Source organism: Syngnathus scovelli, chromosome 1 (assembly GCF_024217435.2).
Source record: "Syngnathus scovelli strain Florida chromosome 1, RoL_Ssco_1.2, whole genome shotgun sequence".
In the NCBI taxonomy this organism is placed as follows: domain Eukaryota; kingdom Metazoa; phylum Chordata; class Actinopteri; order Syngnathiformes; family Syngnathidae; genus Syngnathus; species Syngnathus scovelli.
The window spans coordinates 28131085-28158274 of NC_090847.1; the positions used below are offsets into that span (position 1 = coordinate 28131085).

General features: G+C 49.5%; 2 protein-coding genes across 2 annotated transcripts; one reads left to right on the forward strand and one right to left on the reverse strand.

The window, feature by feature from the left end:
• Positions 1-1048: 1048 nt before the first annotated feature.
• On the reverse strand, positions 1049-17689 carry LOC125987908 (secretory phospholipase A2 receptor). The gene is made up of 56 exons (XM_049752481.2): positions 17444-17689; positions 15433-15671; positions 15244-15356; positions 14951-15072; positions 14818-14880; positions 14586-14741; positions 14422-14501; positions 13860-13977; positions 13728-13778; positions 13027-13247; positions 12838-12950; positions 12534-12655; positions 12400-12462; positions 12164-12319; positions 11988-12079; positions 11346-11460; positions 11226-11276; positions 10978-11145; positions 10648-10758; positions 10470-10571; positions 10179-10387; positions 9967-10079; positions 9701-9822; positions 9566-9628; positions 9324-9479; positions 9130-9218; positions 8752-8872; positions 8585-8620; positions 8336-8503; positions 8056-8175; positions 7877-7987; positions 7769-7804; positions 7130-7350; positions 6945-7057; positions 6635-6750; positions 6497-6562; positions 6255-6410; positions 6059-6147; positions 5585-5705; positions 5415-5450; positions 5166-5333; positions 4955-5074; positions 4776-4886; positions 4671-4703; positions 4396-4605; positions 4034-4180; positions 3743-3877; positions 3513-3673; positions 3315-3438; positions 3177-3231; positions 3038-3098; positions 2840-2973; positions 2726-2769; positions 2476-2649; positions 2244-2398; positions 1049-2172 (listed from the first exon to the last, which is right to left on the reverse strand). Exons 1-56 carry the CDS (start codon positions 17520-17522, stop codon positions 2065-2067), a joined length of 6537 nt encoding a protein of 2178 aa, XP_049608438.2. The 5' UTR covers positions 17523-17689; the 3' UTR covers positions 1049-2064.
• Positions 17690-20426: 2737 nt separating this feature from the next.
• b4galt1l (DP-Gal:betaGlcNAc beta 1,4- galactosyltransferase, polypeptide 1, like) lies at positions 20427-27170 on the forward strand. Its single transcript, XM_049734062.2, has 6 exons — positions 20427-21114; positions 22765-23000; positions 24630-24817; positions 25376-25498; positions 25597-25701; positions 26500-27170. The coding sequence occupies exons 1-6, from the start codon at positions 20814-20816 to the stop codon at positions 26627-26629; spliced, it is 1083 nt and encodes a 360-aa protein (XP_049590019.1). The 5' UTR covers positions 20427-20813; the 3' UTR covers positions 26630-27170.
• The last annotated feature ends 20 nt before the right edge of the window (positions 27171-27190 follow it).

Genomic DNA, 27190 nt, shown 5'->3' on the forward strand with positions numbered 1-27190 from the left:
AACGGCAGAATGGTCATCGGTTGATGACGAAGCCCTCCGCCGCATTTGGTCGAGTGTCCGTTTTTTTACAAATCCAGGGCGGCAACTCTGCAACCAGTCCTTGATGTCTCAAATAAACTATAAATCAATACTGTGTGTGTGTTTTTATCAGTGCCAGAAGGAACCAATTTTAGGATTTTTTTCTTTTTCCAGGAGGCCACAGGAATAAGAGTGTTTCCAAGTGATTACTTGTATAAATAGGTGCTTGTTGAGTATTTGTTTTGTCAACCAGCCTCTGATGTCAAGAGTCTCAAATACCTGTTTGTTCAGACTTACCAAACAGTCCCAGCCAGGGGTGCATGAGTGTCGTTGCGTGTTGTTTGAGATGTCCTTTGTTGAGCGAGGAAAACAAAGATGTGGGGTAACGGTTGGTTCTTTATTGGCAGGATCTTGAGTTGTTTAATGTGCGGCCAGGACACGAGGCATGGCAGCAGATGAGACAACATCGCCATCTCCTGGTCAGAAGTTTTTGTACTGCCCGGAAAAGGCGCCACAGCGTCACCTGACCGTTTGGTATCTACGTGTATTGGAAAGTCACTGCCCTGTGTGTGTGTGTGTGTGTGTGTGTGTGTGTGTGTGTGTGTGTGTGTGTGTGTGTGTGTGTGTGTGTGTGTGCGTGTGTGTGTGTGTGTGTGTGTGTGTGTGTGCGCGCGCGCGTGCGTGTGTGTGTGCGTGCGTGCGTGCGTGTGTGTGTGTGTGTGTGTGTTGTGTCCGCGCTTTTGACGAAGCAGTCATGTTTATATAAAATAATAAGGCAATTTACACACATATGAAGATGAAAAAGTTTGTCTAAGCTAGCAGAATATGAACACATTGCTGTTTCTCCCACTTCAGTGTTCAAAATATTTCATTCAACCAAATCCATCGAGAGTTCATTGAAAAAAATGTGCCTTTTGTTTTTAAATTTAGCACCAAAAAAAAAAAAAAAAAAAATGGTGGTAGGGATGAACTCAAGAGTTGAGCTGCCACGGTTTGAATCAGTGGAAAGTGGAGAAAAAAAGACCCTGAATCGTAATCAATTACTTTTATTTTGAAATTTTTTCAACGACAGTGAAAACCCAAATTTTTCTGACAGCAGTGATTGATTAAAACACTGCGATCAGTCATCAAAAATGTAAGAAGTGGATATAAATCTACATGAGATACAGTGAATTGCAGATGCGGTAACGTAGCGTAGAAATAACGACAGTGAAAACCAACATTTTTCTGACAGCAGCGATCGAGTCGAAAACTGCAATCAGTAATCAAAAATGCGATAACTGAATATAAATTGACAGTGACTTGTAGATGCTGTAACAGACCACAGAAAATGATGGAAAATACTGGATTACCCTTCCAGTGACATTTCTACAGTCGCAGACATCATTGGCAGTAACATAGCTCTCTAGTGATTCAAAATTCATTCTTTGTAATTATACATTCTATAGAAGCTTTTTTTTTTTTTTTTTAAACAAAAAGCTCTCAAGTCCGGGCTCGCGGACAAGACAACACGACACGAATAAAAACAAAACCATGAACGATAGCAAGAACCGACTTTGGACTTTCATTCCAGCCTCGAGACTATTCTCGTCTCTCCCGCGCTTACGATTGGGCTCTTTGAAAGCACTGGAATTTCTGTACCTCGTATTTTGCTCTTTGAGTCAGTAATTTTACAAAAAGGCAGTCAAAGTTAAGTCAAAAAAAAGAGAAAAGGACAATCCAAGTCGAGTCGAGTGTAAGTGAACATAGCACGCTCGTTCACATTGCATCTGGACACGACATCTCGTTGGCTGATAACAGCTAAGCTAAATGCTAAAAACACTTGGGATAAGATAAGTTTTCTCTCCAGGCCTTCAGATATGTTGCGGGCCTTAGCTAGTGATATTTTTTGTCTTTTTTTTTTGGTTTTGTTACAATGGTGATACTATTTCTTTGGAGCAGAGTAGGAAGGGCATTCAATCTTTGTCTTTGATGATGACTTGCTTGCATTGTCAATTTTCTCCATGGGCTCTTGGGCCGTTGGGAACCGACACAGCCAGGCGGACTCTACGGCGCCACCTGTGGCTCCGGTGCGGCAATTGGAAAATGCGCTGTGGGCATTTTGCACATGAAGCTGTTGACTCGGGCGCAGGACATTCGCTTCCATCTTCCAGTCTGAAAGAAAACGATCCATTTCAGTGGAGCGCAAAGCTCTTCTTCTTCCCAATGCTCATTGGAGGACGCACCTGCCGCAACACAGCCACGCAGTGTTGGTCGAGGCCGACGCGCTGGATGGGTTCTCCCGCGGCCCAGTGGGTGAAGGTCACCTCGCGGCGGTCCGACCACACCAACGTGCCGGGAAGCGCCAGGTCGTTCAGTCCGGTCCACATGTCGCTGGTTTCTGATGGGAGGGAAAAGAGCTCTCATCCGGTTCTCAGATGTCGACGGGGACTGTTAATCAGCGGTCGGGATGCGCACCAAGGTGGGAGACATTTTTCACCGAGGCCTGCTCCATCTGGCTGCGGATGGACACCAGTTCGGCACCGAAACCACGACACACCTGTTGCGCATCTGCCCAGTTCTTTTCCTCGTGAAACGTTTTGTAGCAGAACCCGGCAAACTCCTCCCAGTCAGGTGCCGCGCATCTGGGCTCTGCAGGCGAGACCCCGTGTGAGTTGTAGTCGTCATGACAGTTAGCGTGAGGTAAACAACTGGTTTTGGAACTCACCCCCGTCCGCAAAGGTATAAGACACACCCAGTGTGTTGTTCAAACTGCATATAGGAAAGCGGTCATTAGATGGTGGTTGCTCATGGGAGTTTTCTGTGAAAGTTGGCCACTCACTCTCTGGAGGTGATCCTGTTCCTGGTGGAGCCCAAGTAAACGTGCTGCCTGGGAGCGCTCATCACAATGCAATCTCCTCCGATGTCGTTCTGAATGACTCCAGCGTGAATGGCGGCCGCGCAGATGTGCGACTCCTGCATTTACACAAAGTTGCAATCGCATACAAGACCTCGACCAGCGGGTCAGGCAATCACGTACCGCAGAGTAGACCAATGTTCCAGCGACAATGTATTTGCCACAGCCCGGTGGACAGTAGAAGCTGCAGAAGGTAGGTGCAAGTTGGGAAATTGACGACAGGCGGTCATGGTCATGAAACATCGTGTCAGGTGTGACTTACGTCATCAAATCGGTCAAGTGGAGGCTGTTGAACATTCTGGCACAGGTGGTCTTATCTGTCGGAAAAAAGGCGAGATCATCGCATGTTTTGGGGTTGTCGTTTTGGGCAACCAAAGCGGCCGCGGATTGCGGTGCTCACCCTCATGTGGGCATCCCAAGATGTCGAAGCGGAGGCCAAATTCTGGACGATTCTCCAGCGGCAGGATGCGGACGTACTGAGCGAACGCGGGCGTCTCAAGCAGATGAGTCCCACCGCCGACGAACTAGAAATCGAATGTTTCCTTGTTTGTTGTGACGAGATGGGAGGATGAGCTCACGGTGCACTCCATTGGCTCACCTTCCCGTCCGGGTGTTTGGTCCACTTCTTCCTATCGACGCTCAGTCTCATCTCAAGTGGGATGTCCCAGGAGCGAGTATCGGTGCTATTACAGCCCTGGGTCACGATCGCCGTCACCTTTCTCTTGTAGCCGAGGTTCACCAGGATCCAGCTGCCGAGGGCTGGAGGGGGGCGGACAAAAAACCGCGCAGAAGGAGACCAAAGTGCCAAGCGGTCAATTTTCTACGCACCATTTTTGGACGGCTTCCAGCAGGACTCCCCGTTGAGGCGGGCTTTTTCCGCGGTGGCGTCTTCCATCGAGGAGGAGGCTTTGAAAGAAGAGTCCGCGACGCTGCCGTCGGAGATGCCCAGACTGTCGAGACACACTGAGGACAGCCAAAAGTCATTACAATTCGGAACGGATGCTTCGAATAAAAATCCGGCCACGGAGCCCCTCGTGGGACTCCTTGCATTGTTTTTCTGGGAATGCGAAGAGTCCTAGATTCAGTGCAGGGCGGAAGATCGCGAGACGTGAATCCCACCTTTCTGTTCGCAGCTATAGACCATGTGCAGATATTTGGAGGGGGCAGGGCAGGACTCGTCCTCCAAAAGCTCAATGTGGCATCTTTGCTGGCCGTTGCACATTTTCCTGTAGCGAGGGACGATGCCTTCCACTGAGCAGGTGGTCTCTGCAAGTCACAACGCGTCGGTGAGTATGAGCATCGACGAACCAAACGAGCATCTGAACGGTCGGTAAGCATTGCTTCAATTTCACGACGTTCCGTAGCAGGCCAAAGTTGTTTGGGGACTTTCAGGAGAAAACCAAGTGAAATACGCTGAATGGGCCTTCTGAGGTAGGCGGACAAATGCTTTCATTGGCCAATGGTGGATTCTCAGCTCTTACCGTCTTCCAATGAGTCATCGTTGTCGTCGTTGTCGTTGACGTTGTCGTCGTCGTTGAATGAGTAGTCGTCGTATGAGTCCTCCTGGCAAACGTCGTCACTCCGCCGACCGTAAAAGGCGGACTGGACGCTGATGCGGCTTTGCTTCTGACCCTCAGCCTCACACACGAGGTCAGCAGAATGCTTGTTGCAGACAAGGATCTCCTTAAAGCCTGCAAAGCATCGTCGTGTCATTTTTGTCTCGTGTCGTTTGAAGCCAACGTTCAAGGAGACTTGCCGTCATGAGGCCGCGGCGCTTTTGGCGTGTCTCCTGCAGGATAAAAGCAAACGACGCGAGTCGGCACGTTGTGAGAATCGGTCGAGCGTCGCCGCCGCGTCTTACCTCTTTTCTTGCACATGTAGCCTCCCTTCTTCCGGCAATCGTCAAACTTCCAGCGGTTGTTGCTTGTGAGTAAGGAAAGACAGGACGCACCGGAGAGGTCGCTGGGGTCACCTGGAAGGAGACGACAGGTACTCAGTTCCATTCGTCCCAGACAAACATTGATTGGGTTTTGGACCCACCTCCGTCCATGACCATGTAACCAAACGGGGATCCATCAGTCCATCCGCTGCCGTCTTTCGTGACGTTGTTGTCGAAGCCCAACCACAGAGAGGGAGCGCCCGGCAGAAAAGTGTACAGACCTTTGGAGGTAAATGGTCAACTGAGTTTGAGACAGTCCACGTTGGGGGAATTCAACAGCTCTGATCGCGACCAGACAGACGGACAGCCTACTTTCTATGAATTTCTGTTCTTGTGAGTCGGTGATGCTGAGCAGGTCGCCTCCGTGGCGAAGGCAGTCGTCTCGCGCCTCCTCCCAAGTCTTGGTGGGCTTGCGTTGAATCAGGTAGCAGAAGTCGGAGGAGGATCGCTCCAGCCACCAGCCGCACTTTGCACTCCAGCCTGCAAGCGAGAGTCGGGTCACTTGAGGGTGAACGGGCGACGAGAGACCACCGCATGTCGACTGCCGAGTGGGACGCCCACCTGCCGGCGGAGGAAGAAGAAAGTCTCGGACCATGGCTGGAAGGAAGGAAGAGAGAGGACACGTTAGCACTTTGATGTAGCTTTGCCTTGAAATGTAAAGTGCTTTTCAAATGAAATTTGTTCTTCATGTATGTATTTAAGTGCAAAGTGAGTGGTCGTCATTTGCTGACCTTCTTTACAGATGAATGGCTGAAGATTGGTGCAGGGCCAGTCCTCAAGTTTTCCAGTCTGCGACAAGGCAGCGCAGTCTCCACGTCCGGCCGGCCTGTCTGGGACCCACTCGATCTTGCCCTGCGGACGACACGCCGGACGTGACTTTGGCGCGTTTGGTCTCGCTCGCCACCACCGCATTTGCTCCAAAATGATGAGTCCTCTCTCCTCCCACTCATCCACACTTCCCCAGTGTGACTTGAATTCATTGGACAATTTCCCTCCACTTAAATCACAACTTGAGTTTCAGACTCAATTTCATATTCTCGAGCGACTTTGACTTGTGAAAATCTGCATTTTAATCATACATGATTAATACACGTCGTTTAATTTTATTCTCATAATTTCACAACGTTTCTCTCTTCTGGTAACATGACGAGCATTCGAACTTTTGACTACTTTTGTAGGCCGCTCGCTCTAAACGTTTGGCTTACCGCAGGAGTTGCGTCGCTCCACTCAAAGTTGCCCTTGCTCTTCTTGAGTCCCACCCAAGATTGCAATCCTCCTACATATGGTGCGTGAGCTTGAGGAAATCACAGAAAGCGAGAAGAGCATTCAAAGGTGTCAGACGTTGGCAAACGCTGGGGGGGGGGCGATAGCTGGCGTCGGCAGTTTGACCCTGGCGCTCACCAGCCAAGAATTTGCCCTCGTCCCATGAGAGGACGCTGGCCAGGTGACCTTTGGATTCTTGGCAGAACTTGTCGGCATCCTTCCAAGTGCGCTCCATCCTCCCAAAGTGATAGCAAGAGCCCTTGTACAGGAAGTCACCAGGGTCGCAGAAGGAAGCTGAAGCCGCCGAGAAACACGGATTACAAAACGGCAAGGGGGCGCTGCGGGTGTGAAAAGAAAGAAGAAGCGTGGCTGCCACTCACTCTCCACTCGACGGCAGCCCAATCCGTAGTCTTTGTAGGAACACATCCCTCCCTGCAGGAGGCAGTCTGCAGGAGGACGACGTGATTGCTTTTGTTTCTCCTTTCAGCGTCAACAGCGACACGGACGTGCACACTTACCGTCGGGCGACCTCTTGCACATGTACGCCAGTGAGGATCCGCACGAGCCATGTCTCCACTTGCCAGGCTGACTGTACACACCTTGGTTGACGTAGGCGCAGGACTCAACGTTGGAGCTGTCGGGGAAAAGTGGGGGAAAATGAGACACACGTCTGACAAACGCTCCAAATCGGAGGCTTTTCCCATCTTTCTCGGCAAAAGGCAATTTTACGTCAATACATGTGCTCTCTCAAATTTCGCAAAAGGGTTCAATCATGTCGCCATGTGCCCTGGCTGACAATGAAAGGACGCAAAGCGGTGACCTTCTTACCTTCCGTCTTGACGCGAGTCCCTGTTGGCGTAGGCCGGGGTCACACCGCTGTCGGACCAAGTCAGCTTTTTTTCTCCCTCTTCAAAAAACTGACACCAGTTCTTGGTGCAGTCCTGCCCAAACCAATCCCGGTTGTCAGTCAACTACCGGCAGCGAGTCAACAGCAGCCTGCGCTCGCGTCTCACCAGATTGGAGAGCCCGATCCAAAAGGGCTCGTCGCCCATTTGCTTCTTCACGAAGCTTTCCTCGTAGGGCGAGACGATGGAGACCAGGTCGCCGCCCTCCCAGAGGCAGTCGTGACGAGCCCCCAGCCAACCGTTGGTGGTCTCCATCTTCTTGTAGCAGTTGGAGCCGTGAGGATTCCATCCGTTTTTGGCGTCACATGATGCCTTGGGATCGATCAATGCTGATAAAACAGCAGAGTTAGCTGCCTTGGTCATTTTTTAACGTTTGGTGAAAAGCAGAAATTCAGCAAACAGGTAACAATGCAGTCGCTCGACCCAATTCAGTTTGATCCCAAATTGCCTCGCCTGCTTGACTGGCAATCCACAACTGACAAGTCTTTAGAAGGACACGGGCATTGAAGGCTATTAGCAGTCACAAACAGGGCCAGTTTCAAGATGCTGAACGATCTCCAAGAACCAACTCGGGCTGCCGCAAGTGATTATTTGGCTCATGGGCTAGTCACCCATGGTATAGTCACTATTGAACGGCGAGCAGCTGATCTTGCACAACCTTCATTCGCTTACAACCTGAATTCTTTACGCTAGGAAAATAAAAAAAAGACTTCCTGTCGTTGGAAGTCACCGTTCAAGGAGACGTACCGTCATGAGGCAGCTGCGGCAGTTTTGGAATGTTTCCTGCAAGACAAAAGCCAAAGAAGCGAGTCAGCACGTTGTGAGGATCGGCCGAGCGTCGCCGCCGCGTCTTACCTCTTTTCTTGCACACGTAGCCTTTGTTCTTCCGGCAATCGTCAAACTTCCAGCGCCCGTTGCTTGTGAGCAGGGAAAGACAGGACGCGCCAGAGGGCTCACCGGGGTCACCTGGAAGGAGACGACAGATGCTCAGCTCCGTTCCTCGCGGACAAACATCGGTTGGGTTTTCGAGGCACCTCCGTCCATGACGACGTAACCCAGCGGGGATCCGTCAGTCCACCAGCTGCCGTCTTTCGTGATGTTGTTGTTGATGCCCAACCACAGTGAGGGAGCGCTCGGCAGAAAAGTGTACAGACCTTTGGAGGGAAATGGTCAAATGTGGAACAAGAGATTGAAACAGTGCACGTTGGCGGACTGCAACAGCTCTGATCGCGACCGGACAGACAGACGGACGGACGGACGGACAGAAGGACAGACGGCTGGCCGACCAGCCAACCAACCAGCCAGCCAGCCTACTTTGTATGAAGGCCTGTTCATGTGAGTTGGCGATACTGAGCAGGTCGCCTCCGTGGTGGAGGCAGTCGTCTCGCGCCTCCTTCCAGGCCTTGGTTGGCCTGTGTTGGATCAGGTAGCAGAAGTCGGAGGAGGGTCGGTCCTGCCACCAGCCGCACTTTGCACCCCGGCCTGCAAGCCAGAGCGGAGTCACTTGAGGGCAAACGGGCGACGAGAGACCACCGCACGTCGACTGGCGGGTGGGACGCCCACCTGGCGGCGGAGGAAGAAGAAAGTCTTGGACCTTGGCTGCAAGGAAGGAAGGAAAAGAGAGGACACGTTAGCACTCTTCGATTTGCCTTCAAATGTAAAGTGCATTATATACATCAAAGGTAGGATTATGATGAGGAGAGAGCACGTGGTCATCATCACTTGCTGACCTTTTTTACAGATGAATGGCTGAATATCGGTGCAGGGCCAGTCCTCAAGTTTTCCAGTCTGCGACAAGGCAGCGCAGTCACCCCGTCCGGCCGGCCTGTGCGGGACCCACTCGATCTTGCCCTGCGGACGACACGCCAGATCGATATCTTCTCACACTAGATGTATCCATTTGTCTGATTTCTGAGCCGCATTGTTGTCAACTGCCTGCCAGTCTAAGCCCAATTGGAGTTTCACACTCGAACTTTCCCAACTTTTCGTTCTTCTAATTCAGTCAAACGTTGCCTTTCGTCCTGACTTGGAACTTTTGCCACCCGACGTGACGGCTTCATTCCGGGCCGGAGACAACTGTTGCAGACGGCTCCAAACGTTTGGCTTACTGCAGGTGTTGCGTCGCTCCACTCAAAAATGTGGTCGTGTTTCTTGAGTCCCACCCAGGATTGCAATCCTTCTTTGTAGGACATGTGACCTTGAAGAAATCAGAAAACGCCACTGAGCACAAGACCAGCATCCAAACTTGACAGATGTTGTTGTGAGACGATTGCCGGCATCGGCGGTTTGTCTTGAAGCTCACCAGCCAAGAATTGGCCGTCGTCCAGTGAGTGGACGCTGGCCAGGTGACCTTTCAATTCTCGGCAGAACTTCTCGGCCTCCTTCCAAGTTTGTTTCATCCCCCAGAAGTGATAGCAAGAGCCCTTGTACAGGAAGTCGCCAGAGTCGCAGTCGGAAGCTGAAGCCGGCAAGAAACATGGATTACAAAACCACAAGGGGGCGCTGCAGGTGTGAAAAGAAAGGAGAGGCGTCGCTGCCACTCACTCTCCACTCGACCGTAGCTGAATCCGTAGTCCTTGTAGGAACACAGCCGTCCCTCCGGGCAGTCTGCAGGAGGACGACGTGATTGCATTTTGTCCTCCTTTCAGCGTCGACATGACAACGGGGGTTCAGACTTACCGTCGGGCGACCGCTTGCACATGTACGCCAGTGAGGATTCGCACGAGCCATGTCTCCACTTGCCAGGCTGATTGTAGAGGTGCACACCTTGGTTGACGTAGGCGCAGGACTCAACGTTGGCACTGTCGGGAGAAGACACACACGTGAAAACGTGCCAATTTGGAGACTTTTCCTTGACACGTGTGCTCGCTCAAATTTTGCAAACGGGTTCCATAATCTTGCCGCGTGTCCCTCATGGACGCAAAAAGGTGACATGAGCTCCTTACCGTCCATCTTGACCCGAGTGCCAGTTGACGTAGTTCAGCTTCTCAGCGGTGTTGGACCAAGTCAGCCTCTTTTGTCTCGCTTGAAAAAACTGACACCAGGTCTTGTTGCAGTTCTGGAGAGTTCAAACCCGTCCGTCGTCAGTGAGCGAGCCAACAGACGCTTGCTTGCTTGCTTGCTTGCTTGCTTGCTTGCTTGCTTGCTTGCGCCTCACCAGATTGGAGAGTCCGATCCAGAAGGGCTCGTCGCCCATTTGCTTCTTCACAAAAGTTTCCTCGTAGGGCGAGGTGATAGAGGCCAGGTCGCCGCCCTCCGAGAGGCAGTCGTAACGAGCCCCCAGCCAACCGTTGGTGGTCTCCATCTTCTTGTAGCAGTTGGAGCCGAAGCGACGCCACCCTTTGTTTGTTTCGCACGTGTGAATGACTGAGAACAGACGGACACATTTTGGGATCATTCCGACGTCATAGCGCCACGCTATTTGCATTCTTCGAGCACCTTGTCTTACCTCGTCTCTTGCAGACGTAGCCGCGCTTCTTCTCGCAGTCGACGACCTCCGGGCCGCCCTCGCCGCCGAGTAAGGAGTTGCAGCGTCGGCCGGAGGGGTCACCTGGAAGGAGACGGCAGACGCTCAGCGCTCCTCCACGGAAACGGACGTCTTCCGGCCAGGTTTTAGAGCCACCCACCTGCGGCGGCCAACTGGACGGAATCGGGTGAGGATCGGGCCGACCGCTCGCTGCCGTCTTCGACCGTGGTGTCGTTGGTGTCCAACCACAAAGAAGCGTTTGGCAGAAGACCTTTGGGTCAAAGGTCAACACGGTTGAAACATCTCACAGGCGCATGTGCTTAACCGTAATGAAGTGCGGATGACGTCTGGCTCGTGTTCTTGTCGCTGGGGGCCGGCCACATGCTTTTCTTTGGATTGAAAGAAACTTGGCAAAGTTTGGTGCTCCCTCGCTTCCACTTTCTCCCGCATGGATTCTTTCATCAAGCACATTAGATTGTGGACAGCCTACCTTGGACGAAGGCGTGTTCCTGCGAGTCGGCCACGCCGAGCAGGTTGCCGCTGAGGCGGGCACACTTGTCTCGCGCCTCCTTCCAGGTCTTGGTGGCCTTGGAGTCGATCAGGTAGCAGAAGTCGTTGGCGGGGTTCTCCTGCCACCAGCCGCACTTTGCGCTCTTGCCTGCAAGCGAGACTCGGGTCAGGTCACTTGAGGGCAAACGGTACTTTGCGTATGTGGGCGGCAGGGTGGGACGACCCCACCTGATGCTGATGTCGGCGTCAGAAGAAGCGGAAGAAATTCTCTGGCCTTGCCTGCAAGGACGTGAGAGGGGTCAAACATGAGAGAGCCCCAAGAAGACAGAGGGCAAATGACTTGCCGACCTTTTTGACAGATGGATGGACGACGCCCATCGCATTGGGTCGGGTGAGCGTTACCATCAAATGCCAATTTGGAGCACGTAGATGATCTGTATGAATTATACCACGGGACATCATCCTGCGGGGGGAGGACACAGACTCGAGCGGGTTAGCTGTTGCAGTTGTTCGTTCACATGGCCTCCCAGCAAATGCCTTCAAAGTCACTTCATTGATTCAAATCTCTCCAATTCGTTTTCATCACCTCTTTCTTTCTCACAATCGGAATTGTCGCCCTATTCAGATTGAAAGGTTTCAATGAAAAGATGTTGCCCTGCAAGACGAGCGATGCACTTTGATTCGGTTGATCACCATGGTGGTGATCCTCATCAAATGAGAAAACACGCTTGTCTTGCAACACCACTCAAGGCAAGTCCAAATCAAATCGAACCGTTTGACAGGCAGAGCGAGCGAGCGAGCGAGCGAGCGAGCGAGCGAGCGAGCATTCTTGTCCGATTTGTCCTCCTAATTCAAAACTGCCAAAATCCCACTTTTTAAAACAACTTTGTTCTGCTAAAATCCCACTTTTCAACACGACGCCTTCATTCCGGCCCGTTGACAACTTTTTGGACCTCCATCTGTTGCACACAGGTCAGGTAGGTCACTTACTGGAGATGATGTGTCGCTCCACTCAAAGTTGCCATTGTTCTTCTTGAGCCCCAGCCAAGCCAACCATCCTTGTCCATCTCGTCGCACGTGAGCTTGAGGAGAGCGGAACAAAGACTTGTTGTGAAACATTGCCGGTCCATTGCTGGCCTGCTCATTTTGCCTTGGCGCTCGCTCACCAAACAAGAATTGTCCGACAACCAGTGAGTGGACGCTGGCCAGGTGACCTCCCTCGTCCTTGCAGAAATTCTCAGCCTCTTGCCAGATTCTACGTCTCCCCTCAAAACGGTAACACGAGTCCTTGTACAGGAACTCGCCAGAGTCGCAGAAGGAAGCTGAAAACCAAGAGAACCTCGTTAGAAAAGCACAAGGAGAAGCTGCGGGCGGAGAAAGAAGAAGCGTGGCTGCCGCTCACTCTCCACTCGATTGTAACGGTAACCCAAGTCTTTGTAGGAACACGGCCATCCGTCCGGGCAGTCTGCAGGAGGACGACGTGATGGCAATTTTCCTCCCTTCAGCGTCAACATCGACACGGACGTGCACACTTACCGTCGGGCGACCACTTGCACATGTACGCCAAGGAGGATTGGCACGAGCCATGTCTCCACTTGCCAGGCTGATTGTAGAGGTCCACACCTTGGTTGACGTAGGCGCAGGACTCAACGTTGGAGCTGTCGGGGAAAAGTGGGGGAAAATGAGACACACGACAAGCCAATCTGGAGTTGATTTTCCTCTTTTCGGATCAAAAGAAAGCAAAAGCTGTTTTTGGACCTGCTCACACATCTTTGGAAAGGGCTCCGAAATGTTCCTGTGCAGCTTGCCGGACACGGAACGCAAGAGGTGAACTTCTCACCTTCCCTTTTGACGAGGGTGCCAGTTGGTGTAGTTCGGCGTCATGCTGGTGTTGGACCAAGTCAGCTTCTTTTCTCCCGCGTCCAAAAACTGACACCAGCCCTCTTTGCAGTCCTGCCGAAGTCAATTCCGGTTGTCAGTCAACTACCGGTAGCGAGCCAACAGCCGCTAGCCAGCACTTTGGTCTCACCAGATTGGAGAGCCCGATCCAGAAGGGCTCGTCGCCCATCTGCCGCTTCACAAAGTCTTCCTCGTCCGTGGAGGTGATGGAAACAAGGTCGCCGCCCTCCCAGAGGCAGTCGTGACGAGCCCCCAGCCAACCGTTGGTGGTCTCCATCTTCTTGTAGCAGTGGGAGCCGTGAAGAGTCCATCCGACTTTTGCGTTACATGTCGCCTCAGGAATGATTGGTGCTGATGAAAGAGCAAAGTTGCCTTGGTCATTTGTCAGCGTTTGGGGGAAAAACACAAATTGAGCAAACAGACAAGAAGGAAGTCGCTGCCAAATTGCGTCACCTGCACGACTGACAATAATACAATATGAGCTCAATCAACTGGAACGTAAGCGTTGCGCAGAGGCTGAGATCAACCGGAGTCCAATTCCCTGTTGGCCGTGCACAAAGTTGGTCAATAAAGCCAATTCTGATTCTGAAATCATCTATCCACAAAAAATCAACAAGGCCCTTTTTTCGTTTCTTCTCACGATCAACCCTTTTCAACATGCTGAATAATTCCAAGGACATGTCAAAGGACGGAGAGAATTCAGTCCACTTCTGTCTGACATGCGTTCGTCCGGCCTCTGCTGTCCTCCCCCCTTGCCTACCCGGAGCAGGGGAGGGAGGGGCGGGCGGGCGAGAGGAGAGAGAGGGCTGCGACCCTGTGTGGGACTCCCACCTGATTCTGATGTCGGCGCCACACGAAACTCGAAGGAATCTCTGGCCTTGCCTGTAAGGACGACGTGAGAGGATCAAATATGAGAGAGCAACCAGAAGACAAAGGGCAAATGAGAGCTCGCGACTTTCTCACCTTTTTGACAGATGGGTGGGAAAACCTGGCCGCAAGACCACATGCTAACTTCACCAGTCACCATCAATTGGGCGCAGCCGTCACGTTTGTCGTGTCCTGTACGCCACAGGACGTCATTCTGCGGAGGGAGGACACAGCGGGTGGGCGTGACTTGAGCGTGTTAGGTGTTGCAGCTGCTCACATGGCTTTCCAGCAAATTCCTTCAAAGTCACTGTATTGATTGAAATCTCTCCGATTCATTTTCACAACCGCTTTCTCACAATCAGACTTGTTGCCATATTCAGACTGACACGTTTCAATGAAAATGAAAGGTGCACTTGGATTCTACTGATCACTTCATTGTTTTTTCCATCTAAATGATCATTTGAATCGTCATCAAATGAAAAACCCGTCTTGTAACACGACTCAAGGCAAGTCACATTCAAATCAAACCATTTGACAGGGAGAGCATTCTTGTCAGATTTGTCCTCCTAATTCAGCACACCTTTGTTCTGCTCAAATGAAACTTTTTAACCTTTGCCCTCTTTTTTGGACCCCGATCTGTTGCGCACTTGTCACTTACTGTGGTTGATCCGTCGGTCCACTCTAAGTTGCCATTGGTCCTCTTGAGTCCCACCATATTCCACCAATTTCGCGCGTGAGCTTGAGGAGAGCAGAACAAAGACTTGTTGTGAAACATTGCCGGTCCATTGCTGGCCTGCTCATTTTGCCTTGGCGCTCGCTCACCAGCCAAAAATTGTCCGTCAACCAGTGAGTGGACGCTGGCCAGGTGACCTCCCTTCTTCTTGCAGAAATCCTCAGCCTCTTGCCAGTTTGACGGGGGGCCCTCAAAATGGTAACAAGAGTCCTTGTACAGGAAGTCGCCAGAGTCGCAGAAGGAAGCTGAAACCCAAAAGAACCTCGTTAGAAAACCACCAAAAGAGGGTGCGGTGTGAAAAGAAGCGCCGCTGACACTTACTCTCCAGTTGATCGGAAATGGAAGCAGATTCTTTGCGGGAACAGGTACGTCCATTCGAGCAGGCTGCAGAAAGATGACGTAGTTGCGCTTTTCTTCTTTCAGCGTCAACATTACAACGGGGGTTCAGACTTACCGGTGAGCCGCCGCTCGCACATGTACGCCAGTGAGGACTGGCACGATCCATGTCTCCACTTGCCAGGCTGACTTTCGGACTGCACACCTTGGTTGACGTAGGCGCAGGAAACAACGTCGGCGCTGTCGGGGAAAAGTGGGGGAAAATGAAACACACGACAGGCCAATTTGGAGTTGATTTTCCTCTTTTCGGATCGAAAGAAAACAAAAGCTGCTCACACATTTTTGGAAAGGCGTCCAAAATGTTCCTGTGCATCTTGCCGGACACGGAACGCAAAGAGGTGACCTTCTTACCTTCCGTTTTGACGCGTGTCCCAGTTGGTGTACTTCGGCGTCATACTGTTGTTGGACCAAGTCAGCTCCTTTTCTCCCGCTTCATAAAACCAACACCACTCGTCGTCGCAGTTCTGGCGAAAGCAATTCCGGTTGCCAGTCAACTACCTGTTGCTAGCCAACAGCCGCTAGCTAGCACTTTGGTCTTACCAGTGTGGCGAGTCCGATCCAGAATGGCTTGTCGCCCATTTGCCCCTTCACAAAGTCTTCCACGGTCTCGTCAGTGATGGAAACAAGGTCGCCGCCCTCTAAGGTGCAGTCGTAACGAGCCCCCAGCCAACCGTTGGTTGCCTCCATCTTTTTGTAACAGTGGAAGCCGTGAAGAGCCCATCCCTTGTCTACGTCACATGTTGGTCCAGAATTGGTTGCTCCTGATAGATCGGTTAATCCTAATGAAACAGCAAAGTTGCCTTGGTTTGGTGAAAAGCAGAAGTTCAGCAAGAATGAAGTCGGCCGAATTGACTTTTTGCCAAATTGCGCCACCTGCATGACTGACTTGGGCGTTAAAGGCCAATTAGTCTGAGAGCGTGAACGTGGCGTTTCTTTTCCATGAGATAATCATCAAACGGTGTCAAGATGCAGAATAATTTCAGGGAGCGTTACACATGTCTAAAAACGGAGGAAATTCAGTCCTCGTGCTACCACTTTGCCAGGCAAGCTTGTTTTTTTTCCTCAAGCGCGGCCCACGTCAAAAGAGTTCGACTTTTTTTTTTTTAATTTATTCTCATCTATCGCCAAAAGTTACAAACTAAAATAATATATTCAACAAGGCACATTTTTGTCACGAGATAACACTTTCAAGAAGCTGAATGATTTCAAGGACAGTTGCACATGTCGAAAAAGGGAAGAAATACAGTCCACTTGCGTCATTCTACCGCCACTCGGGGAGAGAAAAAGTTTTTTTTTTTTTAACTCAACCCCTGCCCACAGGATGGCGCTAGAAGTCAACAAAGTCCACTTGCAACTGTTTTCTTTTCATCAATTACCAAAAGCTACTTTGACAAAAAAGGAAGACGTGTTGGAATTTTGCGCCTCTTGTAACAAATCTTCGTGACTATCGTTTCCTTTGCCCCACACGCTCCAGTGCAAGGTATTTGCCCCCCCCCTCTTTTTTCTTTTTTTTTAATAAGAAAAACGCAATGTGTCTTGCTAACTTACGCGTGTGCACGTCGCTATAACCGCAGACAGACGTTTTGGTTGATTTTGTTTGGAGGGATGGACTTGTTTGTCTGTGCCACGTTAACATCAAAGTGGACCAAATGATATAGTTGCGTCGGTTGCATGTCCTACTCGATATGAAACATTGTTCGGTGGTAAAAGGAAGGCAGGTAGGGCTCTGGATATACTCCATCTCTATTCAAATGATTATTTGATCACTTATATGCTTAGCGCCACATGGAATAAACGACTTTTGTTGCAGACCGGACGGACGGCGTCATTACTCATAAGTACAACCTTTGCTTATTTCCAAGACAGTATGTGAGGAGAAAAACGGAGTTTGCCTTTCCAACAGTGTGACACGCAATTTTGTCCTCACTGGGGCTCTTTTACTCCCCAAACATATTTGATAAGTGTCTATGTTGAGGACTTGCTGTATATCATCCTCCCTGTGATATTGGGGTTCTCGCATGTTCATATTTAACAATTGCAATCATTTTCTTCTGCTCTGTCACTTCAGTTAAGGAATCCTTCTAAGATTCGTTTCCTCGCAAACTTCTTTCTCTCGAGTTGCCGTGCGCATTTGGGCGAGGGAGGGAGGGGGGTGGGGTGGGGTGGGGTTGTAATTTGCCATTGTGTCTCGCAATCAATGTCAGCTTGTTAAAGAAGCGTAAAAATCAGGTAAAAAAGACTCTTTGCACTCAGAACGCAAAGCTTACGTGCACAAGAGCAAGCGCTGTTACATCCATTTGAAAAGAACTCCATTTGGGTCAAAAAGTGGACCGAATTTGGGTTGAAAATCAAGCCCAACTCTTTTGCGCAGAACGGTCCATTTAGTACAAAAAGTCCTCAAATGCCAAAACGCCCCATAGTTGAGACCAATTCACCCAGCTTCCTAAGTCGGTCCAATTTAGAACCCGGCGGCGGATCCGCACTGCCATCCGAAGCGCACAAGTTCTTCCAAAGTTATCATGAAGTTGTACATTTTGGTCGATGTACTCACCGTCTGCGCAGCTGTACAATATCCATACAACGCAAGACAGGAAAACCAGCGCCAGGCGCGCGGCCGGCGGGGTCATCATGGCCTCGAGGCTATTGAACGCAGAAATCTCGGTGTGGTGCACGCACTCGTTCCGCTCGAAACAAGGACAGCCGCCCGCTGGATAGGCGCTCAATCGCTCGGCTGCGGCCTCTGCGGCTGCGGCTGCTGCTGCTGCTGCTGCTGCTGCTGCTGCTGCTGCTGCTGCTGCTGCTGCTGCTGCTGCTGCGGCTGCTGCTCGGCCCCCACCTTCGCGAGTAACGCACCTTTTGAAGAGCGCGTTCCCGCGGAGACGTGTGCACGTCTGGAACGCGATATCAATTTGGCCACCTTTGTCCAGACTTTGGACACCACTTTGATTTTATTCGCTATGGGAAAGAGGGGACGCAAGCAAAGAAGGGGGACAACCTTTGGGGTGACTTTAACCTACGTTTTAAAGTGAAGCCAAATCATGTGTAAAAGTATTTTTATTTTTTTTACTCGACATCAGTCAAAGTGGAATCAGCTCAACGTCGACTGACTGAAAAATCAAAAACATTGGCTCACTCAATCAGCCGACATTTTCTCATCACATCAGGGGGGGTTGCTTGGGAAAAAAGGCAAATGAGCAGGTTGTCACGGAGCAGGAAGGATGGCTTCCTAAAATGATGGAATTCAGTGACATACACTCACTCATTCACGAGAGCACCGAAGTGACTGACTGTGTGTGTATGTGCATGTGTGTGTACGTGAGTGTGTGTGTGTGCGCGCGCGCGCGCGCTAACTGTGAGAGCGAGTTAGGTTTCGTTTTCTTTTCTCTCCCACATCCCTTATCTCGGAGGCCGAATTTGTTCCCGACATATTTCTGACGAGATGCTGCCGGTAACAAATGTTTCTATTTCTAGCACTCTCAGGTTGTCTTGGTCTCATTCAAGGTTATTCAATGACGCAGCGCCTCCTTGCCTTCCTGAACCTTCCTCGATTAGAAATGTTACTCTCTGTCATTCCACAATTGTCATTTGCAGTGACATACACTCACTCATGCACGGGAACACCGAAATGAACTTTTAGGTGGCACCTGCAAGATGGCATCGGTTGGCAACGAGCAAATACCAAAGCTACATTGTCATCAGGCACATGACAAGTATCAATTTGGGAACAGACGTTTCCTGAATAGATTTCAACTTTTTTGTTACTTTTTGTGTCAGAATGGAATGAGGAGTGCCCAGCTCAGCTGCTGCTTAATTGCAAAGTCCTTTATTGGCCTTTAAAATGAACTCACAACAACAATAAGACAAATAGCACTGCATTTCAGCCCTGCCACAAAAGGTCAGAAGGTCAATGGCAAACATCCATCCATCCATCCATCCATTTTCTGAACCGCTTAGTCCCCACGGGGGTCACGGGCGTGCTGGAGCCTATCCCAGCTGTCATCGGGCAGTAGGCGGGGGACACCCTGAACCGGTTGCCAGCCAATCGCAGGGCACACAGAGACAAACAACCATTCGCACTCGCACTCACGCCTAGGGACAATTTGGAGTGATCAATCGGCCTACCAAGCATGTTTTTGGGATGTGGGAGGAAACCGGAGTGCCCGGAGAAAACCCACGCGGGCTCGAGGAGAACATGCAAACTCCGCACAGGGAGGGCCGGAGGTGGAATCAAACCCGCACCCTCCTAACTGTGAGGCGGACGTGCTACCCAGTGCACCACCGAGCCGCCTCAATGGCAAACAGGTGTCGCAAATTGGTGTGGGTGTTGATGACAACGAGGCTCCAGAACAAGATGTCATGTTTGAGTGACTGGACATAAGAGGAAGACGGTACCTGCCGCTAGCGTTCCTCATCGGTCAGCCGTGGTTACCTGCAATGAAACACACGCAGCCATCATCGCTTAGCACAAAAAGGGCCAAACAAGGATTTTTTTTAGCAGCGAGCAAGTGTGCACCAATTGCATTTTCAAGAGCTTCAGGGAGAGAGGTTCAATTGTTAAAATAAAATACACAATCAATTTAAACCCGTGCAGCCTTTTTTTTCTCCATTGCTTGAGTGTCCCTCTTTCCTGCAGTGGTGCAAAAGTGTTTTAGTTGTGCCTGCAGAAGTCTGAAGGGCCTTCTCTTTGGAAGCAAAGACTCAAGCCACAAAAGGCCCAGCAACTAACTGGGACATCTAGTGGCGATAGTTGGGGTGTTTTTTCTATCATTTTAGTTTTGTAATGACATCTTTTTTAGCCCCGGGCATTTTGGAAAAAAATGAAAATTGATTTGATAATTTTTAATTGTTTTTTAAGCGGGTAGTAAATCACAATATCATCAACCATAATATTAGTTTGTCCTCCGATTTAAAATTAAATTCCCAATTTCATTTTGACAATAGATCTGTACTATTATTCTCAAATGAGGACACTTGTTTTTTTTATGTGTTTTTTCATTTTCAAATGCATCGAGAAGTCGCGCAAGGGGGGATGCTTCAGCTTAACGGGGTTGTGAGGTGAACTTGAAAGCAGTAGAAATACAGAGGATTCGTGTAACACAGGGGATCACTTATGCAAAAGCCACAAAGAAAGTAGGAATTAGTTGGCAAGATACTAAAACAGTGACATCAGAGAACGGTATGGGAAATTCATGAACATTTGTTGCAAAATTAGAAAGACATGATTCATTTTCAATGCCATATATCGCCGATATTGCCTATACCAATATGGCCGTTACGTTGGCACGTTAGCCTTGATAAGATGGCCGCCGAGATGTACGTCACTTCCTGCTACAGCCAACTAAAATGTCAAATTAATGTAAGCAGAAACAAATTACCATTTCAAAAAACAAATTAACACAAGTAGTAACAAATGACCGTTTCAGGGAAATTTTAGTACAAACAGTAAAAAATTATTGTTTGAGGGGAAAATAAATACAACAAGCGTAAAAAACGTACGATTATTTTATTTCGAAATGTATAAATGGAAACAGCTGTGCGCGTGTTTGACTTGGGGGGTGGGGGGAGGGGGGGCTGCCTAACATTTTAGACTTTGGAAGTTCCCGTCAAGTAGTTTTGGTTGCCGCGCGTAACGTTAATCCGTTTCGGACCTGTGACGTAGACGTGAGGTTTTTATGAGCCAGTTCTGTCTTTGAATTTGAAGAAGTGTTTGAACGGGACCAACTTGTGTGAACGCTCGTGAGAAAGGCTAACATAACTAAAGCTAACGTGGCTAATGCTAAGTGCGAGAACTCTGGAGTTGCTGACGTCACTAGTGTCGGTTCGTATTCTGGCTTGCGTCGTCAGGTCCACCTGAGAGAAGATGGAGGTTCTCGTCAGCAGCTAGCAGGGTCAAAAAAAACGGAAGTGAGAGAGAGGTCACGATGACCTCTGCCGAGCCGACGGTCAACTTTAACGTCCTTCACCGGACTTGCAAACTCGTCGTTCTGCTCTGCTTCCTGCACATCTCTGTCACCGTCTTCTTCTACGTCCGCTCTCTGGACATTCGCTTCTCCTTCGTCCAGAACCAGCAGACCCGCGCCGGCATCACGGGACACATTGGCACCACAGGAAGCACCGAAGCAGCCAAGCCGCCCCTGGAAGCCAAAGCAGCCGCAGAACCAGAAGATGAGCTTGCGGCAGGCAAAAGCTTGAAGAAATGTCCACAGACTTCACCCCTCCTCGGTCAGACACGTTCATTTTCTGCATCTATTAACACTAGCAAACTTGGTAGTTTTTCATGACACTCTTCTTTCCTTAACTCTTTCCCCCTTTTCTGAACCTGCTCGCTAGTTTTAAAGTTAGTTCTGTTGCTTTTTTTTTTTTTTTAACAGTTTCTCTTTTTTGTTTGACTCATTTTTAAACCTGTTCTTGACTTTGACTTTTCTTTATTTCATCAGTTGAACTTATTTTTTGTGTATTCTGTATTTTCAGTTTTTACAGCGTAATATATGACCGTTTTTAATTTCATACTTGCAAAACACTGCATATAAAATAGACTAAAGCAAAGCATTTTAGTAAAAAGAATGAATTATGACCTTAAACACAAAAATCAGAATTTGGAAAAACAAAAGTTTAAATGCCAACATAAACAACAAACCCCCCCCCCAAAAAAATGAGTGAGAATAAAAATCCCAAACTATTCTGACACTTAACTTCTGTCGTGGCGTGTTTGAGCACCAACCTCTGCGCGCTGTGTTTCCTCAGCTGTGACCTCCGCCAGATGCCGACGCAAGGCAAGGCAAGTTTGTTTGTATAGCACATTTGATTGATTGAAACTTGATTGATCCCCAGCAGTATTCACACTTACAGAGCGGGTATATAAAACACACACACACAACTCAATAGGCTCCTATAAGGCTGCCACACAACGGCGCCACAAAGAAAGCCAATAAGTGTGAAAGTTAAAAACCAAAGCAAAGCAACAAGACAAAGGAAAAAAGTAACAGCGGCCAACCAGCCCCCCTCAATACCAAAGAACACACAAAATAGCCTCCACGGGGTCAATAAACAGGTGTAAGGGCAGTCAAGTTAAACGGCGCCCAATGGACCGTGGTCGTGAATCGGTAAAACATCACAGAACAGGCAAACGCGTGAGCAGCGTCCTGGTGCAGATGGTCACCATAGGGCAGGCACGGCGAAGGTCGTTGGTTCCGACGAGCACGAGGGCGCGGACGTCCCACAGGGTTCGCGGCTGCGAGGCCAAGGCGAGGGACCCGGCCAGCAGCGGCCGGATGAGCAGAACGGCTGTCGTAGCGTCACGCCGGTCCCGACCGATGTGGGGGAAAAAAACATCCGATCCGAAGCGAACTGCACACGCCGCGGTGCGGTAGAAGGCACCAGCATTGCCGAATGGACAAATAGAAAGAAAGAAAAAGGAGAAAAGAAGGAAATAAAGCGGAAAAGAGAGAACACCGCCGGGAGGCTGCCACTCACAGCGGCGCCATACCAAAAAACAAAAAGACAATTCAATCTAAAACATTTAAAGCATGACAGAATGAGAAGCAAAACACAAAGACACTGCCAAAATCGAAATAAAGTCATTTCAAATAATAAGATTAAAATGACTCCAGCCAAGCATCAATTCAGATAAAAGACGGGTAAATGGTGACTTTGTTGATTGATGAAACTTTTCTACAGTTTGAAAACTTTGAAAACTAAAAGCATTTACAAGGTTATCAATAGCAGCCGGGGCAGGCTTGGTGATGGGAACTCGTGTACAGGGGTCTTGATCGATGTAATGCTTTGTAATGGCGCCCAGGTCTTAAGGTCACTTTTGTTAGGGTTGACAAATGATCTTGATTGTATGATTATGTTGGAATACTCTCGTTCCAGTGGGTCCTCTGCGGGTGGAGTTTAACATTCCGGTGAGCCTGGACGAGGTGGAGGAGACCAACCCCAACGTGGGGCCGGGTGGCCGCTACAAGCCCAAGGACTGTGTGGCGCTGCAGAAGGTGGCCATCGTCATCCCCTTCCGCAAGCGAGACGAGCACCTCAAGTTCTGGCTCTACTACTTGCACCCCATCCTGCAGCGCCAGCAGCTGGACTACGGCGTCTACGTCATCAACCAGGTAGTCGTCGACGCAGCGGCGAGCTGCCACTCGACGACTGCGCGACACAAACCTCAGTATCGCATGCATGGCTTTGACGCATCAAATTGTGACTGTGACAGTACCGGCAAAGAGATTTCAACTCAGCCATTTGGTAACTGTGCACCTTAAAGGTGCGTACAAGCTGCTTGAACTAATGGTTGACTTCTGGCTCAGCCCATTTTCTAATATTGGAACCCCAAACAAACATTTTCAGTTTTCCAATTAATGTTTGGTCCATAGAATATCAATAAAAGAAGTCAAATCCTCCTGTTTTTATCCATGTCAGTGGGCGGCCATATTGCCACCTGCTATTGAGTGAAAATGACAGCACAGTTGCCAGGTCTCAGGTGGCAACCAATCACAGCTCACCAGTTTTCTAGAGCTGAGCCCTGATTGGTTGAGACCTGAGCACTGGCAACTATGATGTCATCATTAGTCGACAGCAGGTGGCAAAATGGCCAATCTCCGAGATGGCTAAAAACAGGTGAATGATGCTGATTAGCGCATAGTCCACAGACGCAATATTAATCAGAATGCTGTGTTTACACGAGCACATACAACATAATTATTGTCAAGAGAATTTTGGGGTTGACTTCCACTTTAAGGATCTCTCAATGTTGTCCATCACGCTGAAAGTGAGCAAATGTTTCTGTCCATTACGCTGAAAGTGAGCAAATGTCTGTTGCCATTCCTAACATGTTTGCAAACCAATAACTCTGCTTTTCAAATGTTGATTTTGCATGTTGGCATGAACAATTCTAACCGTCTTTCTTGTTGTGTCCTCCTCCTCGCTCTTTTTAACCCTAACCCCGACAAGACAGGCTGTTTTCTCTGGAGGTGCTCAGACACGCCCCCTCCGCTTGGTGTGAGCCAATAGCAGCTCATCGCGGCTGTCCAAAGAACTACGCCTCCTTCTTGTTCTTCTGCTTCTCTTTCGCATTCTTCCTGTAAAGTCGCGGCACGCTTTTGTATCGCCGGTGGTGGCAGGTGAGCTTGCCTTGCCCTCTTGGCAAAATCAAAGTTGTTTTCTCCCCCAAATACAAACTCACGATGGAAACCTCAAAGGAGTAAATATTTTTTCCAGCTCAGTAGCCCAAATCCAGCCCATCGAAAAGGTCCAGTTCCCATGTAGGACTAAACTTGAAAGTGCAAGGAAATATTTATCAAAGGTGCGGACTTCACTCAGTATGCACTTGAGTGCGCCGATAAGTCCGACCCTTTCAAAAATGCCCCGCTCGCGTTCCAAAATGAGCAAATACACAATCTCTTGTTGAATGCGCCGATGCACTATTTTGCGCTCCCAATTGATGGCAATTTGGCGTTTGGTGTGTACGCCCTCCCAGACCAGTGCCTAAATGACCAAAGTTGATAAATGAACCCTCTGCAGTTCTTGACACGCGCCATAGAAGGCTTCATTATTGTCTATTGATGACACCAAGTACTACTTTTGTCCGAATGAAAAATCTGCGACGACAGCATTGTAAACGACCCCCTCTAGTGGTCAGGTGACACACCACAATAGCACTGAGGATCGACACGGCTGCTGAAACCGGACGCCATCTGAGCTCCTTGTTCGTACGTGTGTGTTTGTGTGTGCCCGCACACCAGGATGGCGACGAGATCTTCAACCGGGCCAAACTGCTGAACGCGGGCTACGCCGAGGCCATGAAGGAGTATGACTACGACTGTTTTGTCTTCAGTGACGTAGACTTAATCCCCATGGACGACCGCAACATCTACAAGTGCTTCAGCCAGCCCCGACACTTGTCCGTGTCCATGGACAAGTTCGGCTTCAGGTCAGACGCACACGTATGGCGCTGAACGATGAATCTTTTGGCAATCCAAATCGGGAGCGGATCTCAGACCAAGCAATTTCGCGTTGTCGAGTTTTGACATGTCCTACTTTGGGAGCGGTCACTGAAAGAAAGTTAAAGAAACGTGCGAGAGTTCAGTGGCGGCGGGGTTTTTAATGCGATTTGTCGTGGGAATCAAACTCGCGGTGTCGTCACACAAGACAGGCAAGTGTGGCCCTACACCAGCAGCGACTCCCAAACCCTTTAAGGTTTTCATGCCATGTTGTCATTTTCCGTCAAGTTTGCAAATAGACGATATTGCACGGAAGCTTGATTTGAACAAAATGGTTACCCGAGCCGCAATCCAATCTTTTCACCGTTTCAGACCTCGTGTGTTTATTTGTGCAACAGTGACGGCTGAGAGGAAAGTGATGTGCTGTCAAACTCTCATGATCAACGTTTCCTCTTTCCTGCGAGGGAGCGACAGGCTTCCTGTTCCCTGCACAAAATTGTGCGTCAGTCGCTTGCAGAAGTCACACACACTCGCACTCTCATGTGCAGGTTGCCGTACAATCAGTACTTTGGTGGCGTGTCGTCCATGAGGAAGGAGCAGTACCTGAGCATCAACGGCTTCCCCAACAATTACTGGGGCTGGGGGGGTGAGGACGACGACATCTACAACAGGTCGGCATTATTCGCTGACATGAGCCATCGTTGTAGAAAAAACGAGTGATGGTGGGGGGGAGAAACGTTTGTAACAGGTGACTTTGGTCTTTTGCCAGGCTGGCGTCCAAAGGGATGACCATCTCCAGGCCCAGCGGCGATGTGGGTAAATGTCGCATGATCCGCCACGAGAGAGACAAACAGAACGAACCCAACCCTCAGCGGTACGGTAACACGCTCCTTCCTTCCCTCCCGCTCTCCTCCGTCTCACCTCGTCTCTCTGCTCTTCTTGCCGACACAGCGCTTTGGCTCATAAAAGTAATGCATGACAGTCGTGGATGAATAAATTATTTTCACACGTATAAGAAGAAAAAGCTCAAGTATGAAACATATACCAACAAAAATCGTCACTACACAATCGGAAAAAGGAGCAGGAATTTTTCGGAAACTCCCGAGTCTCGATGCTACAGCGACCAATAGAAGAGTTTTTATTTCACGATGAAATGTATTTCAAGGTGCGATGTTTGTTCCTTTCTTGAATTCTCCCACTGCTGCAGAAGATCCGCTTGCCCCACCGAGAGTTTCCTCACCGCGCCTTTATCGCAACCAACTCGCTTGATCTCCGAGTCACGCGCAAAATATTTCACCGATCTCGCTCCAGTCTTCTGGAAACGTCCAGTGTCGTCATTCCTTCCGCATTTCCTCGGTCGGAAGATCCTTTCTCCTCCCCGTCGTTCTAGAAAACTTGAACTGGCTCTCTGGTACGCAGTTGCGGTGGCGAGTAGGTTGCCGGATGTTTAGCTTCTGTCGCTAGCCAGGACGCAGCGCCTTTTTGCTAGCTACCCTGTCTCTCTCTCGTCCCACTTGCTCACCTGTTCTGTTCTCCCTCGTCCGCTTCTCTCTCTCTCTCTCGCGCCCGTTTTTTTTGTTTGCTCTCCCAGCTCGCTCACTTCTTGCTCTGGTCTCTCGGAAATACTGACCGCCCGCTCTTTTTTTTTTTTTTCTTTTTTGCACGTCGCCAGGTTCGACCGCATCGCTCACACTCGGGAGACGATGAACAAGGATGGCATCAAGTCTCTGTCCTACAAGGTGGTTTCCAAGGAAAGATTGCCGCTTTACACCAAGATCACGGTTGACATCGGAAAACCGTGACGAGCAGCCGGCTGTGCGCTCACCCTGGCTGCTTTTTGCTATGCTGGACTTTTGTCAGCTTTATTTCATTACTGGTCCCCGTCAATCAATCAATCAATCAATCAATCAATCTTTGACCTTGTTTTTGTATTTTGCTGTTTTTTGTTTGTTTTTTAAAGTTATCTCAAATTGGATCCTGCGTTGATCAGCTTTAATCACGCCGATGTGCGTGCGCGTTGGATGTCTTGATAATCCTGGTGAGAAACGTTGATTAGTTTTGATGTGTTTGCGTTGGATCCATTTCAAGTGTTCAGAATACCAAACAATTTGACTGTTCATTGGATGTGTTGGATAGCTTCCAAGTGACCTTTGCACAAGCAGCATGACTGATTATTCTTCAGCTTTAATTGTGCCATGTAGGCTCCGCCCCATCCATTTTGTGAATTTCATGGAGGGCGTATACGACTGATGGTTCTTGTTTTCACAGTAATTGCACACTTGCCATTGTTTTCAATGTGAAATCCTCTTTTTCCTTCCAAAATAAAACTTGGGATCAATGTGACACATTTTATAAAACATAAG